This window comes from Pipra filicauda, unplaced genomic scaffold (assembly GCF_003945595.2).
Source record: "Pipra filicauda isolate LSUMZ 115617 unplaced genomic scaffold, ASM394559v2 scaffold139_size1960392_pilon, whole genome shotgun sequence".
Lineage (NCBI taxonomy): Eukaryota > Metazoa > Chordata > Aves > Passeriformes > Pipridae > Pipra > Pipra filicauda.
In genome coordinates this window covers 1,113,745-1,131,746 of record NW_024103873.1, presented here as the reverse complement: position 1 = coordinate 1,131,746, position 18,002 = coordinate 1,113,745, and the positions used below count along the sequence as shown (strand labels likewise).

The window sequence follows — 18,002 nt, the reverse complement described above, 5'->3', positions numbered from 1 at the left end:
AGCCCAGGTTGCTCCAAGCCCCCTCCAACCTGGCCTTGGACACTTCCAGGGATCCAGGGGCAGCCCCAGCTTCTCTGGGCACCCTGTGCCAGGGCCTCCCCACCCTCACAGTGACTGTGTCTTCATTTATCCCAGGAGTTCCTTAGTCACTGTTATCTGAGATTATTTTCAGTTAATTTCTGCAAGGTTTGTGCTCATCACCATCACCTTTCTCAGCCAATTCTCTAATCTCACAAAAGCAGCACATTAATTTGAGGAGCTGTGTTTTCCCTCAGTCCATGGTTCCTGGACATTGAGGAGCAGACAATGGTGCTGCCAACCAAGTCTAACCAACCCCCTTGTTGTTCCTCAGGGCTGAAATACTGGAGACAGCCAGTTTCTCACCAAACCCAGTGCCATGGGCACCATCTCAGCTTGGCCAGGTCACCAGATGTCATCCCGTTGGCCACCCGCCTGTGCCTCTGTTGCTCCAGCAGGAAGGTTTGGTCTCCTGGTGAGGCTCTTCCCACACCCTCCCCCACACGTGTTCAAACCCAACTTAAGCTCCTGGTTTGGTTGGTACAAGTGGTCATTTTTGCTGAGCTGTTCAAACCCTCTGTTCTGCTCCTGTGAGCACTCCCATCCTGTGAAAAGGGTGGGAAGACATTTGCTTTGCTTCATTCCTGCAAAGCATTTCCAGGATCAGAGCAGTGTTCCCAGTTGTGCAGTCATTCCACGCACACAAAGCACACGTGGACTGCACTTTCATCATTAAATCTCTTTTCTCCTTAAGCAATACAGGGTGGTGGGGGATTTTGAATGTGGAAATGCAAATTATCTAAATGAAGGGTGACTCTGCACAGGTAATTCAAGAGAGTAGCTGTGGGGAAACATCAGCCAGGGCAAGAAGGAGGAGAAATTTGAATTCAATTGGATTTCAGTAACTTCAGATTGGTTTTGAATCATATTTACGTACTTTTCCCTCTCTCATGTGTTTGCAAGTTTTATTACTCTGGTTCTCCACGTGGAGAACCAGATTGGAGCTCTGTGAATTAGGGGGTTGTTATTGCTGAGCAGGAGATGAACTGCAGCAGCAGGAAATGAGAGCCTTCCCTGGAGTCCTTCCCAGGAAAGCTGTGGAAAACCTGGAGCTGAACCCAGACCCAGGAGACACAGAATGGCCCCAAAACGAGTGATGGGGTGGGCCAGGAACCGCCCCCAGGAAGCTCAGTTGGAAAACTCAATCAGCACAAGGGATGCTGAGGGAAACGGGGACATTCCAGGCCAAACCCTCCCTGCCTCTCCCAGAGACCCAGGAGCTCTGCAGCTTCCCTGCTGCTGCTTCCAGCAGTGCCTGGATGGGAGGATTTTGTGCCGTTTCAGGCTGAGGATGAAAGGGAGAAATGGTTGAACACCCCGAGCTCCGACGGGAGCAGCAGCAGGAGCCGCGCTGATGGAAATGGCCCAAATCGATGGTGGGTTTAGGGAGGTTCTTTTCATTGTTGGCTGCAAGATTTCAGTGAAAGCTTTTCTAAACATGTATTTCAGGAGAAGGCAAAGACTTCTTGCAGGGTGAACCAAATATGAAATTACAGATCTTGAAGGAGAACTGCACTTGTAAAATGAAAAACATGATGTGGCACAGCAAAAATGGGACCATTGTCCTGAAGGCTTTGGATCTGGCCTTTAAAGTGTAGTTTGGGGATTAATCATCAAATGGTTTTGTCATAGCAATTTGACTCAAGTGGTTCTTTGCTTATATTGAAGACTTAAATTACACACTCATTGTCAATGAAATAATTTTAAATAATGCAGCTGTTAAAGTTGCCTGGTTTGACTGTTGGACTTTCAGTATTTGCTGGGTAATATCTGCTTCTTCACTCCTTCCTCTTCATCTGGAGGCCTCTCCTCCAAATGAGATCTGGCCCAAGGGGGACTTTAATCTTCTCCAGACACCAGCTCTGCACTCCCATGTGCACTTGAGGTTTGGAGCACTCTCAACACCCACCAAAATGACCAGGTAAAGACTTGAGTTCCTGCTGGTAAACCCAGCATGGAGGACCTGGCCACCCAAGGCAAAGGTGGAGGTGGAATGGGTCTGCTTCCCACAGGGATTGTACTAATAGTAACTTTTTACTTCTCCTGATTTTGTAGAGTGTGTTCAGAGAATCATAGGATGACTAAGGTTGGAAAATACCTCCAAGATCATCAAGTCCAACCTTCCCTAGATGTGAATAATACCATAATTATATTGGTATAGAAATGGAAAATGAACTCCAAAATATTTTGATCTGGAGAATTTGAGTTTAGTTCTAGTGGGAATTAAGCAGAAGAATTTTCAAGTAATTTATGTTTGAAATGCCTTCATAACTTGTGCTTCATAAAAACAGAGAGTGACATAAAATGACAGTAAAACTCCCATTTTGGAACTGGACATTCTCCCTCCTGGCAGTAAAGAGCAAAGGTAATTTGCTGTGTTTCAGAGAGGTTGTCAGTAGTTACTGTGACTTCAAATGATGTCACAGGAACACTGAGACATCTCCATCCTGCGACTCCCAGGAGGTGCTTTGATGGTGAGTTGGTGATTTATGGCTCTGAATTAGAGTTTGTGGTTAGAATTAATGTCCTGGGCAGCAACAACAAAACCTCTGCAGGCTCCCCTGGTTCCCCCAGGCCAGGGGCTGGGCAGGGGCCTGGGCTGCCCTGTCCTGGCCCTGCTCAAAGCTTTGCCCTTTGGAAATCCGGGCAGGAGCTGCCTCTGTTGACGTGGGACCTCCTTATGTAACCCTCTTGCTACTGGAGCACCTCGGTGTAAATGGAAAAGTTAAGAAGAAAATACAAGAAGAAACACAAGAGGGTTTTTTTCCCTCCTTAAGTGCTCTCATGGGTTTGCTGTCTTTTACTTGTTCCTCTCTTCTCCAAAATTAAATCTTTTCCTTTTTTACCCCTCAAAAAGCATGAAAAGGAAAATTGCTAATGAATCAAAACACAAGAAAAGTTAATGGTTGTGTCCAGAACACTGATTTGTCTTTGTGGGTGTGGCAGAACTAGAACTGGAGCCCACGTGGAGTTTCCATCCAGTGCTGCTCTGCACTCATCAGCCATCCCTCCAATTAATTAACTGCCTGAAATTAATATACAGACCAGCATCACTTTTAATTTCATTTTCTGTTTCTCCAAACTGAATTGCCTTTAATAAAAACCTTATAAAAAGCAGATTTTCTCTTATCTTCTCCTGCCAACCCTGAGCCACCATTGGTATGTTTTACAATACTCGGTTTGATTGAGCCAGAGTTACACCCTGAGTTAATGAACAAGGCAGAGTGGGAATATAAGACAACTTTTCAGCCTACAGATAATGCAGAACACTGTCAAATGGGTAATTCAAGAGAAAGAAGAAAGCCTCTCAAAGTTTAACACAAAAATAAATGATGGGTTTAGCACTGCTACAGGAACATTGCATTTCCCAGAAGTAAAAGCTTGTTGGGATCTGGGTCAAGAGAAAAAAAAAATTGTAAAATTAAGCAACACTTCAAAGTTTGGATTTATTAGAAGTGAGTGAAGTTCATTGTCACCTGGTGCAGACAAGGTTTTCTTAAGGGCTGGGGAGTTTGTGTTTGACTTTATTCTTAAATATTTACAAGAAAACTAACCACTGTGTTTTGGTTCTGTAAATATTGACAGCAGGTTTTCATCTTTCATTAGGAGGACCAATATTTGCTGGATTGGATCCGTGACCCTCAGGTTAAGTGCACAGAGAGATGGGACAGGGATCTTCTCGCTGCCGTGAGGGTTCAAACTGGGTGATTCCAGTGAAACTAAAGGGAGGGAAATGGGGGAGTTGTGGACCTTTTCTATTAAAATACACCAAAAGTTTGAGTGAGAGATGCTCTTCTCCCTGAGATCACATGTCCCAGGTGTCTCCTGACTGTGGCTTTCAGGCTGATGTGGGTCTGGTTTCTCCTTCTCTCTGCCTTTGTTTTGGTGACAACGTTCTCTTGAGGGAGCTTGGCTGATGCTGCACCCCTTGCTGGCCCTGCTGAGCTTTACATTTGGAGTTTTATATCCATGGAGGTTTGTGAAAATCCTCTTCATTTTTGCAAGCCCTTATTTAAGTCCCAGGTACTTAATTATCCACTGTGGCCAAGCTCAGCATCCTTCCTAGAGGTGTCACAAGTGCATCTTGGCTCAAAAATCCAAAATCCTTGAGTAAACTTTGCACCTAAATTTTGGGGTTGGATTTGGTTGGTCTATGAGCTGTAAATTCCTAAAGAGCATTTGTCTATAGAGTCATAACATGAGTCAAAGGCCTGACTTTTTAAAGGAATTCCATGTTTCCCACCTGAAGTAATCAGGGAAGACAATACAGAGTGATTTTCAAGAACTCCAGTTCCTTTGGTTTGAATGTTCTGTGTGATTTGCTAGTCAGAAATTCCATCATGTTTTGTACCACTCCTCAAAAATCTCAGCTGCAGTTTTTTCCCTCCTCAGAGCTGTCTTGTGCATGACAAACCCCACATTGTTCCTGTGTGTTCTTCTGCATTTATTTCATGTCATCTTCTTCCAGGAAAGAAAAAAACCCAGAGCTTCTCTCACTTAGCACCCTTTGGGACAGCAGCTGTAGATGAAGAGCAAGCAATCAACATGTCAGGATAAAATTAGATTGCCACGGAGTACAAGGTTTGATCCAATGTCTGTATCAGATTCGGTTTTCAGCTCTGCATATCACAAGACAATAATACTTGCTGAAGGTGCTCGGCACAAAGCAGCTTTTTCACAGATACTTTTCATCTGTGGAAAAGCTGGGGAAGAGGGGGCAGGGTGAAATCAGCTATTTTACACTATTACCTCAATATTTAGCTGTACTTATAAATAAGGAATGGATGCAGGAGTTGGCTCTTTGCTGCGTTTCTGTGCTCGTGTGTGCCTTCAGTGCAGGGCAGTGGTGGAGCCAGGATTAGAATCCCAGAATATCATGAGTTGGAAGGGACCCAGAAGGGTCACTGAGTCCAACTCTCCAGGGAATGGCCCATGCAGGGATCAAACCCCAACCCTGGTGTTGTTCAGCACCATCCTCCAACCAGCTGAGCTCACCTCAGGAACCTGCAGCAGCACCAGGAGCTTGGGGAGCATTTCCCACACAAATCTCCCAACCATCCCTGCTTCCCATGCTCTGCTTTTCACTGGAGAGTCATTTTAAAGTGAGGAAAACAGATTCATTTTGGTTAAATGAGATGGGAGATGGCTCTGGCAGCATCCAGTCCAGAGCAGAGCCAGCCCAGAGCAAACCCCAGAGCCAGGTCCGGCTGCATGGTGGGTCCTCAGCCAGCACCTTCACTCTACAGACCAGGTCCTGCTTGGTGACATGACCAGAGCCCTTAGAGACAGCTCTGATAAGGCCAGGGATGGAATACAGCTTGCACAGAAAACATCTACATTTTGACATTTTTTTCTACAAAGTGCCCTAATACTTTCAAGAAGTAATATTTGCTTCCATTTAATTGGACAAAAATTAGTGAAAATATTTCAATTATTCATTCAATTGTGTTTGGTTTGGGTCAGACAGAGTGGTTGGGTTGACTTGAAGGACCCAACAGAACTCAAGTGCCAACAAGCTGGGCAATGTCAGCTCCGTGTGGTCACAACCACCTCTGTCTGTGCTATGATAACCTTTTCCTGGCTGTTTGTCCATCTCCCACCAGGTCTCTGGTTACCAGTAGCTGTCTCCTGAAGGGAGCCATGAGGATGTCTGAGGCCTGGCTGGGGTTCCTGTGGGGGTACTGAGCCAAGGAGGTGTTTAACCCTCGGGCATCGCAATTTGTGCCACGTGGAATCTTCAGCTGTTGGAATGTCCTGGTAAGGGCAGAGTCATTGATTTGAACTCACTGGGGTAAAATCCATTTTCTCTTGGGCATAAAAATATTGATACACATACACACACACAAAGCCTTTTTTAACACTCGTGGCCCATTTAATCTCCTGTTTAAGGACTTTAACCTGGTTCTGCCTGTCCCCAGCTCTAGGTTGGGGTGATGAGACTCCAAGGATGTTCCCCATCCCCGTGTTATTTAATTCTCCAGACCAGCTCCCACTGCTCTGTCAATAGCTTTCAAATTAATGGTCCAATCTTTTACATTAATGAGTTTGCACTGACCCCAGTGGAAGTGGATCAGCTCTGAGACTGTGGGCCCGGCCGGGTGCCCTTGTTGGTGCTGCAGCTGAAAGTAGTTCACCTACTTTAGACACAATCCTGGCACCTCGAGCTCCTCAGTGTCTTTGGAACTCATTAAAGCCTCCATTCCCGTCCTGCTGCTCCCAACAAAGAGGGGTTTAATAATGGCATTTTTGATTTTGTCCTGCAGTAACTCCAAGTTATTTTGAGGTCCTTTCTATGCTCGTTCAGCTCAAGCAACTGCTCTAGAAAGCTCTTGTTAGCCCAGGATTTCCTGAGAGACAGAATTCAGCACCTGTGTTTTCCAAATCCCTCTGTGAGGTTTGAAAAATCTTATTTCAATCATTACAATAACAAGGCATCTCAAACAAAGCCAATATGGTCAGAGCAGCCAGTAGGTGATGGAGATGTTTCCAGTCACTGTAAATTGTTGTGTTCTCTGGAAAACACAGTGAGTCTTGAGAAGGGAGTGCTCTGCAAATGCTGGGCTGTCACCTGGGATGCAGAAACTTCAATATTGGAGGATCCATAGACAGTAAAACCACATCAAGAGAAAACAATCTGTTATCATTAGCTGGGGATACCAGGCCATCAGTGTATTTTGCCAGAGTTTGCTTGCTGTTGTACACAGGGATAAAACCTTGCACAGGCCAGGCTTTCTACAAGATGAATGAGGAAAGACGTCAAGGGAATAAATGAAACAGAGGAGGAAAAGATCTGCACTTTCACAAAATGTGCACAGCCAGGGAGAGACCTTAGAAAAAAAAAAAAGTTAAAACTTAATTTACAAAGAACACTCCTGACTTGTGTCATAAAATGTTCCAAAACAATCTCATGACTCAATTTCTGCAGCCATTGAAGTAGCAAGAATTACATAAGATCCTTGCTGTTTGCTTTATATTATGCTTAACTCATATTCTCAATGATTCATTATCAAGGTTTGTCAGATGTAATTAAGAGGAGTGCCAGCTGTGATGGTGTTTGATATCACAGCACCTTGCATGGTGGGGACTCAACCTCATGTGGAATCAGCTCAGAGCAACCAGTGGTTTGGTGCTTTGGGGCTCCCTGTGCTCTGGGCTGCTCCAAAAGGGAAGGGATTTAGTGGAGAAGTTCCTCCTTAACTTAAAATGGAGTTTTCTGTGAGTCTCTATTACAGCAAACAAACAACAACATGTGTGGAATTACCAATATGATTTTCTTTCCTGTGGTAAGCAACGTCTCTTTCGTTAAATAAATACAATTAAGTTCCAAAAAGGACAGAGTTTTAAAGTCAGGAAAGTATGAGTGTGAGAACACTGCATGTGGTCATGGAAGATGTCTGTGGAAGGTGTCCCTGCCCATGGCAGAGAGTTGGAACCAGATGGTCTGTAAGGTCCCTTCCACCCCAAACCATCTGTGATTCTATGGCTTCGTGTCCAAGTTTTTAGTGCTGATATGAACTGTCCAGTGAGCTCATAAACCTCTGGAAACAGTTTACAAAGATGAACCTTTCTGACCCACATTTGATGCAGGAGAAGTCCTCCACCCACTGTTGTGGACACCCTGCTGCCAAAGTCAGAAATTAAAGAGTGGGTAATTCCTGGGCAGCAATGGCAAAATACCAGGGACTCATTTACAGAGGTGTCAGCCAGGTGGGTCCATTGGCCCTGGGGTGACTCTGGCTCTGCCCATCCCATTGTCTCTGTGCTGGCAGCACAGAACACGTGAGAGCACCTTGGAGAGGCTTCCCCACCCCACCAGCCTGTTCAGCACAGGGGGACACCCTCCAGCTCCTAAAAATGAAATTATCCAAATCAAGTCTTAAAAACCCCCAAACTCAACAAACCCCAAAGTCAGCCCCTAAGTTCAATGGTGTTTTTACCTTCATGGTTGTGAGCCCTTGAGCAGCAGCCCCTCTGGAACAGGGCTGAGAACATCACTTATCCCATGGAATTCAATCCCTGGGTTTGAACTGCTCAGACACGGGTGGGGATCAGGACAGGAAACCCAGGGAACAGTTCTGGTTTCTCACTCAGAGTGTGCCCGGCAGTGGGAGGCTCAGGGATGTGCTGGAGGCCGAGGATGAAGCGATTCAGGGAATGGGTGTTGAGGAAGCGGAGCTGAAGGAGGCCCTGGCTGCAGCAACCCCGGCGTGGCTGAGCATTCGTTAGCAGAAAGGCTGAAAGGAAACCACAGCCCAGGCACTATCAGTGCTGGGTCCTGCAGGAGGGATGATGATGATGATTGTATATTTTTCAGAAACATATAAACCTTTTTCTGTCTGAATTCTTTGGGGTGGAAAAAAAAGGTCGAATATTTTTAAAATACTTCGCTTAAAATTTGGCAAAGCTGTAAAGGACAGAAAAGAGTTGCTTGTGGCTGGGAGAAAAAAAGGCTCTCAAGAGCATCCTGAGTGATTCCATCAGCTTCAATGCCACTGTGTCCCTCAGAAAAGTCCAGGCAGCACAGCCAGCCGGGGAGGAGGAGACCTGCCTGTGCTGGCTGGCTCAGTTTATTGTCTGACATTACAAAACTGTTATTATTTTGAGAATGCTGTCTTATTTAATTATCAGAAATGTACAATTCCTTCATTCTCAGTCTAGCACTGGAAGAGATGTTCCAAGCATTAAGCAAATCACAATATACTTAGTAAATAAGAAACTGAGAGAATAATAAGTGTTTGAAAAGCCAAAGTTATTGTTGTGTGTGGATGGCAGCAATTTAATGATTTGGCTGAGGCTCATGGAGCTGCCTGTTTGAAATATCTGTGATCTCCAAGGAGTGCTTTGAAAGTGTCTCCAAAGGAATTGATGGATCCATTCCTCTCCAATGCTTGGATGGCTTTCAGAGCCCTGGGACAGGTATTGGTGGGGCTGCAGGGGGCTTTTGGTGGGAAAAATGCTGCAAGTCTCCTCCATCCCCCAAGGCAGAGGGGACTGAAGTAACCCCAGGTCCTGTTTGGAAGGTGGGAATTGCTGCAAACTTACCAAACCCCTCATCCTTGGGAGCAGCAAGGGCTTTCCTCCCCTCCAATTCCATCTTTCCCCGGTAGTGGGAATGGTGGTACCAGACCCCTGCATTGGGGTTCCTTTTTCTAACCATGTGCTACACGGAATCACAAAATCATTTACATTGGGAAGGACCTTTCAGGTCATCAAGTCCAACTATAAACCCAGCACTGCCAAGTCCAGATTGTTTCTTGCTATATTTTCCAAAATATAGCAAGTTTGGCTTTAAAAATGGTATTTAGAAAAAATTTTTATTTGATTTTGATTTCAGTTTTGGTCACTTCTGAAACTGTCTTCTTGATGGAGACAACTGAGTTTTGAAAACCCAAGGAAATTCTAATGAAGAACCCAAGATTTGTTGGCAATATCCTCCCCTGGTTATCCTGCAGGTTTCCTGTATTAGTCTGGTGGTATTTTTACATGAATAACCTGTACTGAAATTTCAAAATTTACCACCTCTTCACTTGTAAAAGCTTAGAGGGCTGTTATTTTTTTCCAGTGGTATTATCAGAAATTCCCTTTCCAAGTCTGCTGAGCTCCTGATGCCCAGGATGTGATCTATCAGAAGGAAAGGTATGATACAAACAGGAGCAGGGGCTGCTGCTGTGCACTGGCACCTTCTGTTAGAGCTGCTCTCTTAGTGCTGAGGCTGCTGCCATGGAGAGAGGGCTCCTGGAAGGTTCACACCTTGGCAGGAGATGCTCGGCACAGGTTGGTGAGGGCTCCTCTGTCCCTGTGCCAGGCACGTCCCTCCCCACGGGGGGATTTAATATTTGGGACATGATCTGTGGCACAGAGCAGCGGGTGAGGGACCCTCCCCGCGCTGTGCCAGCCCTGGTGGGTCAGAGAGCATGTGCTGCTCCTGTGGGGTGCCAGGGAGGGCTCTCCAAGGGGACCCTTGTGCCACGTCAGCCGTGGGTCCCTGCGGTTCGTGGCGTCTGCCGGCACGGCGGGACCTGCTGGCTGGGAACGTGTCCAGCACAGAGCTGGCCTGGGCCCCACACCCACAGCTCCAGCTCCCTCCTCCTCCCAGGGCCCTCTGTCCTCCCAGGGCTCCCTCTCCTCCAAGGTTCTCTCCTCTCCTCCCAGAGCCTTTTGCTCTTCCCAGCAGCAGCGCCGGGGCCGGGAGGCAGCACAGGGAGGGGACTGCAAATGGAAAATAACTGTGGGTGTGATGCTGGACCTCGGAGAGCAGCAGAGGGAAGGAACATTTCTCTCCCCGCAGTGGCCGAGGCTGGGGCTCTCAGAGCTGCTTTGCTCTCACCCGGGGTCACACCAGAGTATTAGGCCCAGATACTTCGTTTAGCACAGAATGTTCACTGCGGTTTTTTTCTTTATAGACTTGGAAATAATCCATAGCATGTCTTGTAGATTTAATAATTTCATATTGTTTATAAATTATAATTTATTTATATATTATAATCTGTAGTATATTTTAATAATTTGCTGTCCCCTTTCCTGCCTGGAAACCAGAGCCACCCTGTCACCTTCTTTTTTTAAACAGCAACAACAAAGCCCTGAGTTAAGGATCTGAATTTTTCACTGGCCTCTGCTCCAAAAATCCATTATTTTCTGAACACCAGACACAGGAGCTCTGGCTGCTGTCCCAGCCCTGACTTCACCCAACAAGTTAATTGCTTGTACCACGTCCATTACAGTTGTCCAAGCTGACCTCCGACGGCACGGCAGCCTTGTGCCACATTCCCAACATTAGAAAGATTGTTTTATTCCTCCTTCTTGCCATTCCATCGCTCTTTGTTTTGCTTCCAGTGGTCAGTTATAACAGGATTTCATGTTCACTCTGCCAGTTGCCGGGATAAAAGCAGTGTTTAATTATACAGCAGCCCTGAAAGGAGATGCAGGAGATCCTCCTGTGATGGAGATCGCACCGCTCCCAGAAGGATGCCAGTGATGAGGCTGATTCCTTGCTGGCAAAACCTTTCCTTATCCAGGAGCAATTTGGCTGAATCCACCATCTTATTTGACAGGCAAGTTAAGAAATGTTTTTGAATATGCTCTTGGATTGTTTAACCACTGTTTACTTTGAAACAAACTCTCCTGCTAGAAAGATCAGGCTTGATTTGCTTTCTTGTTGTTGTTGGGTTTGCTTTATTTTTCTGGTGAACTTTTGTTTTGATTTGTGGGGGCTTGGGGGCTTTTTGTGAAGCAAACCTGCACTGGGGGAGATGGGGCGTGTCCCCAGCACAGCCAAGTGTCAGGCAGTGGGACTGTGCCCGTGGGTTGTGGAGACACAGATGGCACTTTGGTTTCTGGGTGCCTGGTCCTACCTGGAGTGGTACCGGTGCCTCAAACCCCAGTGCCAGCTTCCCTGGTGTGGCATTCTTTGGGTGAGAAAAGCACAGCAGCTTCATTCTTGTCCCAGGAGGTCTCCAGCCTGTGCTGGTGGGAGGACACAGCTCCCAAGGTTGAACAGGGCATGGAAAGGACGTGTTCACTGTCCCTGGTTGCTCAGAGTGACTTGTGCCGGGAGTTGGGTTTGGTGCACGAATGACTCACTGGGAAGTGAAGCACAAAACATCACATTGAAATGACTTTCCCACCATTCCCATATGCTTCTGTCAATATTCCCATTAAAGACACAAAGCACTGGGTACTGCAATGGCATCACTTTCTGAGTGGTTCCAGATTCCAGCTCCAGCTCTGCCGTGAGTTGCTGTGTCACACGTGGGAACGCTGATGCTCTGAGGGTGGGGGAGTGCAGCTTGGAGTGGATATGATTCAACTTTTCTTAGGAATTGCTTGTTGGATCCCCTTAGTTGGCTGTTCTGGTGGGCCATGGGGAAGGGAGGATGTTTTAGCTCCAGTGGGATGGAGGCTGTCACACACTCAGGTGTGATACACTCTGTCATGTTCAGTCAGTGCTGTCTCACCTCCAGGTGTTCAGCAATCCAAACAGAGATCAGAGAGTCACAGACTCATTTGGGTTGGAAAAGGCCTTTAAGATCATCAAGTCCAAATACTTCTTCAAGGCAAACATAGCAGTGTCAGATGCACAGGCTGTTATTATATTTAGTGCCCTGTCTGAGAGGGCCAGAGTGGGCGGAGGTAGCTGAGTGCACACAGTGGATGGAGCTCAGGTACGAGGGAAGGGAGATATTGTCTGTTTAAGAGTTAAATTCAAAAGGCAGGAGATTGATAACTGATAAACAGGGTTTTTTCAGGCAATGTCCAACAGTACTTGTCACCATGGGAGCCAAGTACTTCACAAGAGTGGAAAAGGGACTGGGCACTTTTATGGATATCGAGAATATCCAGAGTAATGATTAACTATATCAATTTTTGTACTGTAATTAGAATAATTTTTCATGCTTCAGGGCTTGAACCAATTTCTGTATATGAAAGACCAGGAAGAGATTTATGGCAGGAACAGATTAAAGGCATCTGCACACAGCAAAGCTCCAGCCTTTTCTTCTGACACATCTACTGTTCCAGGACAAGGTCCGGGGCTGGGATGGACCCTGGGTCTGCCTTGATCAGCTGTGTCAGTTCCTATGTTCCTTAGGGGATCTGGTGTGGAGTATGGAGACTGATTCTTTAGGTAAACCAAGGTGTGAGGGAAGGAGGATGAAGCAGAGAGCAAGGCCTGGGTGATGGCACAAGCTGGATCACGATACCCAAATTACAATGAAATAATCTTTTGTGATGTTTTCAGTCCATGGAAAAATTAAATTTTGGTCCCAAGCCCGAAAATTATAATTTCTAGTGGAGAACTCCAGCTGCTTTTATTGTTGTTTATGCCTGTTAGATCCTGGCCCTGCTGCAAATCTTCTGACCCGCCACGTCTGTCCAGTTCTGCTGCTGCTTCCAAACATCCCCTTTCACCAGGGAACATTCACTGGCTGCTCTGGTTCTGGTGGTATTTGAATAGCACCAGTTTGGAGCCCTTACTTGTGGGAACTTCTGCCAAAAACAAGCGGACACAGAACCAACAAAAAAAGAAAGAAGAAAAAGTTGGAAAATATGGTAAGGACACAATTTAAAGATTTGAAGGTGTTCAAATGGTTTAATAATTACTGGAAGATGTGGCATTAACCCCTGGCCAGCTCCCTCTCTGTCAGGACCTGGGCAGCAAAGCCACTCGCTGTGTCTGCCAGACTGGTCACGCTGCAGCACTTCAGTGTGGGGAGATAAAATTTGTCTGGGCCAAAACAGATAAAAACCATCAGTTTTTACTGATGGTTTTTACTGTTACAGCAGTAACAGTTGTGTTACTCTACTTCACTGAAATATAACGTGTTGGAAATGAAGCAATCACTGGAGCTGTCTCTGAGTGACACTTCAGAGGAGTAGCTGAGTTGATGAGAAGCTCAACGTGCCCTGGCCCTGGGCACTGAGAGCCCAGAACCCCCCGTGCCCTGGGCTGACCCCACAGCGTGGGCAGCAGAGCAAGGGGGATTCTGCCCCTCTGCCCCTCAGGTAAGACCCCCCTGCAGAGCTGCTCCAGCCCTGGGGAACAGCACAGGAGGGACATGGAGCTGCTGGAGAGAGTCCAGAGGAGACACCAAGATGATCAGAGGGTTGGAGCCCCTCTGCTCTGGAGCCAGGCTGGGAGAGCTGGGGGGGTTCCCCTGGAGAAGAGAAGGCTCCAGGGAGAGCTGAGAGCCCCTTCCAGGGCCTAAAGGGGCTCCAGGAGAGCTGGAGAGGGACTTGGGATAAGGGATGGAGGGACAGGACAAGGAGGAATGGCTTTCCCATGCCAGATGGCAGGGATAGATGGGATATTGGGAAGGAATTTCTCCCTGTGAGGGTGGTGAGGCCCTGGCATAGGATGCCCAGAGAAGCTGTGGCTGCCCCTGGATCCCTGGAAGTGTCCGAGGCCAGGTTGGACGGGGCTTGGAGCAACCTGGGCTGGTGGAAGGTGTCCCTGCCCATGGCAGGGGGTGGCACTGGATGAGCTTTAAGGTCCCTTCCATCCAAACCAGTCTGTGGTTCTAACTCATTCCATGACTGGGCAGGTTGAACACGTGGAGTGCTGCTGGTCCAGAGTGTGTGAGAGGCCAAATGATGAACAGCAGCTCCCCGTGATCTGGTATTTATGAAGGAGGAATTAAAGGTTGTCTCCAAAAAACGTGCTTGGTCTGGTAGGAACATCTGAGAGACGTATTCTCCATTACTCTTTAACTGGGAATATGGCAGGGCGTGGATTTGCTGGTCAGCACAGAATGGCAACAGGTGCTGTCTCTTTGGGTGTTGGAGTTTTCAGTGAAGGAAAAAAAACCAGGATTTTGCAGCATCCTCCAGATCTGGGTGTGCAGAACAAAAATGGGTCTGGAGATCTTAAAACAGAAGGATGCATTGCTTCGGATCTGGGAGTACGGGGTTATATCCAAACTCCTCCTCCTCCTCGCGGGCTCCGTCGGTACCCACCTCAGCGGGAGGAGGATCTCGTTTCCATGTCAGAATCCAGATTGCTGCTTTGGCAACGAGAGTCAGTGCTGTGCTGGCGGGCTGCTCCAGCACCCGGCGGGCTGCGGGGCTCTGCGGGTGCGGCCCCCGCTGCTCCCCGGCCGGGCCCGGGCCCCGCGAGCGGGGGGCGCTGCGATCCCGGCCGGGAGAACGAGGAGGATGAGGAGGAGGAGGATGCTCCGGTGGGGCTGAGCGAGTGTCCCCGCGGAGGCGCCTTGACGGACTCTCCCGAGCCGCTCCCAGCTCCGGCTCCAGGCTCCGACCGCGGGGAGCAGGGTCCCCCCGGACCCCCCTTCCCAGCGCCGGCGGGTCCCCGCGCAACATCTGTAAACACCCATCCTCCGGCGGGGCGGGCGGAGGGGCTGGGGCCGTCCCCATCCCCGGCTCCATCCCATCCCTATCCCATCCCCATCCCTATCCCACCCATATCCCATCCCATACCTATCGCACCTCTATCCCATCCCATCCCCACCCCTATCCCATCCCATTCCTATCCCACCCCTGTCCCATCCCTATCGCACCCCTATCCCACCCCAGCCCATCCCATCCCAGCCCGCTCCCAGCCGGTCGGGGCGGTGCTGCGGTGGCTGCGCAGCGGCGGCGGGCGGGGCGGGCCGGGGGCGGGCGGCCCCGGCGCTTTAAAGCGGCCGCGGCGGTCGCGGTGCCCAGCGCCGGGAGCCGGGAGCGCGGCGGGCAGGGCGGGCGGGAGCGGCCGAACCCCGCAGCCCTCCCCGGCCATCCCGCCCGGCCCGGCCCCTCGGGAGCGCGGGGCAGCGCCGGGGGCGGCGGCGGCGGCATCACCATGGTCGGGCCGGGCCGGCTGCTGCGGCTGCTGGCGCTGCTCGAGCTGCCCTGCTGCCTCCTGGAGCTGCTGCTCGGGGAGGCGGCCCGCGGGCAGGAGATGTACGCGCCCCACTCCATCCGCCTGGAGGGGGACATCACCCTGGGCGGCCTCTTCCCCGTGCACGCCAAGGGCCCCCCGAGCTCGCCCTGCGGGGACATCAAGAAGGAGAACGGCATCCACAGGCTGGAGGCGATGCTCTACGCGCTGGACCAGATCAACAGCGACCCGGACCTGCTGCCCAACGTCACGCTGGGCGCCCGCATCCTGGACACCTGCTCCCGGGACACCTACGCGCTGGAGCAGTCCCTCACCTTCGTGCAGGCGCTCATCCAGAAGGACACCTCCGACGTGAGGTGCACGAACGGCGAGCCGCCCGTCTTCGTCAAGCCGGAGAAAGTAGTTGGAGTGATCGGGGCGTCGGGAAGTTCCGTGTCCATTATGGTGGCCAACATCCTCCGGCTCTTCCAGGTAGGGCTGCCGGCGCCGGGCCGGGCGGGTGCCGGAGCCCCGGGCCGTGGCGGGGGGCTCTGCCGCCGCTCCCCGCTCCCCTCGTGCCTCTCCAGGTGCTCCATCCGCCTCCCTCCGGAGCAGCTGCCTTCCCTCCCTGCCGCCCTCCCCGTTCCAGCATCCTCCCCCGGCTCCCTTCTCCACGGTGCGTGGCGCTTTCTGGATTTATCGCCCCATTTGCACGAAGCGATCCCTGAGGGAAAGGAGAAAAAAAAAATAGGAGAGGAAAAGGCGATGGTTGCGCTGGGTTTGCGTTACTGAGAGCCGTGGCTCGGCGGGGATGCGGGCGCAGGGCATCCCAGCGGGACACGGCCGGGACACCGCGCGTGGAAGCCCCGGCGGGGCGGGGCAGGAGCTGGGGCCGCGGCCGCTCACGGCCCAGCGGTCGCGGAAGGTCTGGAAGGGGTCGGAGGGAGCTTTCCCCGGCGGCTCTTGACCGAGATAGGGCTGTGCGGAGCAGCTCCAGCAGCAGCCCCTTCCCGGGTCGGGGTCTCGCTGCCCCCCGGCCCCGTCTGGACGGAGCGGGGACCCGGCAGGGACCCGGGGCTGGGGGCGGCTGCAGCCCGGGAGCGCCGCTCCGCGCCCGCCGAGGCTCCGGCGGCTCCAGGAGGAGCCGAGGGATGAGCCGAGCCAGAGGATTAGAGAACCGTGTGAGTGTGTGCGGGGGAGATGCGCTGCAGCGCCTGCCCGTTTTCCCCCCCCGTCTTCCCTCTCAGCCCCCGAGCGTGCTGCGATCGTGCCCCTCTCGCCCCCCGGGGCTGAACCTCCGTGGGTGTCGGGGCACGGAGACTTGTCACCCCCCGCTCCATCCTCCTCCCCTTCTCCGGTGCCCCAAGCCCAGGAGCGGCCATCTGGCCGGGGCTGAGCAGGGCTTCGGTCCCCGGAGGGATGGGGGTGTCCCCCCGGGATGGGGCATCCTCCCGGGGCCCCGGTGCAGCCGCCGAGCCCCTCAGCGAGCCCCGGGTGCTCCTCGGCAGCGATCGCGGGTGCGGTGACAGTGACAGAAGCGCCACCAGATGCATCGTGAGCAGCGGAGTTCCTCGCTCCCTGTCCTACGCCTTCGCATGCGGAAGGTGGTGGTGGGGTTTATTTTTTATTTTTGTACAGCGGGCGGAGAGATCCCCCGCTTTTCCCAGCTGGAAACTTGTGAGGTTTTCACGGCAAATCCACTCTGTGCTGTCAGCAGCCGCCGATCCTCCGTATTCCCATCTGTCCGTGCCAGCTCCGGCCGCTGCAGCCGAGGCGAGCGGAGCGCTGCGCCTTCCCACCGCTGCCCCTCGCTCTGCCCAGCCGGGCTCCGTCCTGCCCGTTTCCCTGAAGGAACACCGAGGATCTGGTTTTTCCCTGCTCGCCTCCCCGCCCGGGCACGTTCAAACGCGCTGTATGGCCGCGGATCCAGCGCTGTGCTGAATCCCCGACAATTCGTGCGGCCCCATCGCGCCCGTCTCCTCTTCCCGGCGCTGCCTCGGCGGGCGCAGCCCCGCTGGAGCGTGAGGGAGCCTGGCACCGCTCCCACCCCGGGCTGCCTCCCGCTCCACGCTCCTCGCATCGCAAACACCCTTCCCGGGCTGCGAACCAGATGATCTCATGTTCTGCGTGAGCCGAGCCGCGGAGCGGGGAGGGATGAGCGGAGCTGAAGTTGTGCTGAAGTACCGGCTCGGCAGCTGCTGAGCTGCTCGAGGCTCCCACCGGCCAGGAGGGCGGAATTACCCAGCTGTTCCACACCGGGTCTCGTCCCAGAGCAAATCCTGGGCGCTCCCTTCCGAGATCTAGTTCAGAAGGAAATCCTGGGCATCGGGAGCCTTTGGGATAATGCCACAATACCTGCAAAATCCGTGGTGACTCATTACGTAATGGAGTTTGCAGAAAATAAGATATTTAGACGGTTTCTGCATTTCTGAGATACTTGTATAAACTAAATATTTTAATATATTGTGACGAAGCATCTGTTCAAAATTGCTTTTCAACCAAATCATCTAGAAAGCAGGAACTGGCCCATACTGAGAGATTTTACTGAATATATATTTTACGGCTTGGTTCAGCTGCCTTTAAGCAGATCTTTCATGCAGTAAAACTGTCCCCT

The 18,002-nt window shown here is 50.9% G+C and overlaps 1 protein-coding gene and 1 long non-coding RNA gene across 7 annotated transcripts in view; both read left to right on the top strand.

The window, feature by feature from the left end:
• The first annotated feature begins 1,067 nt into the window (after window positions 1–1,067).
• Window positions 1,068–11,124, top strand: LOC114001349. Its single transcript, XR_005562456.1, has 4 exons — window positions 1,068–4,659; window positions 5,682–5,835; window positions 9,641–9,714; window positions 10,983–11,124. It is a non-coding gene; the product is annotated as an uncharacterized LOC114001349 (long non-coding RNA).
• A 4,135-nt stretch (window positions 11,125–15,259) lies between these two features.
• Window positions 15,260–18,002, top strand: part of GRM7 (glutamate metabotropic receptor 7) — a 227,238-nt gene continuing 224,495 nt past the window's right edge. For 5 of the 6 annotated variants that reach the window (XR_005562453.1, XR_003545520.2, XM_027746429.2 and 2 more), the window contains exon 1: window positions 15,260–15,880. Coding sequence is in view for 4 of the 6 variants with exons in the window: in XM_027746429.2 (XP_027602230.1) it covers window positions 15,371–15,880 (510 nt within the window). In the remaining 2 variants the exon portion in view is untranslated. The remainder of the gene's footprint in view (window positions 15,881–18,002) is intronic. The other variant, XM_027746433.2, reaches the window with a different exon arrangement.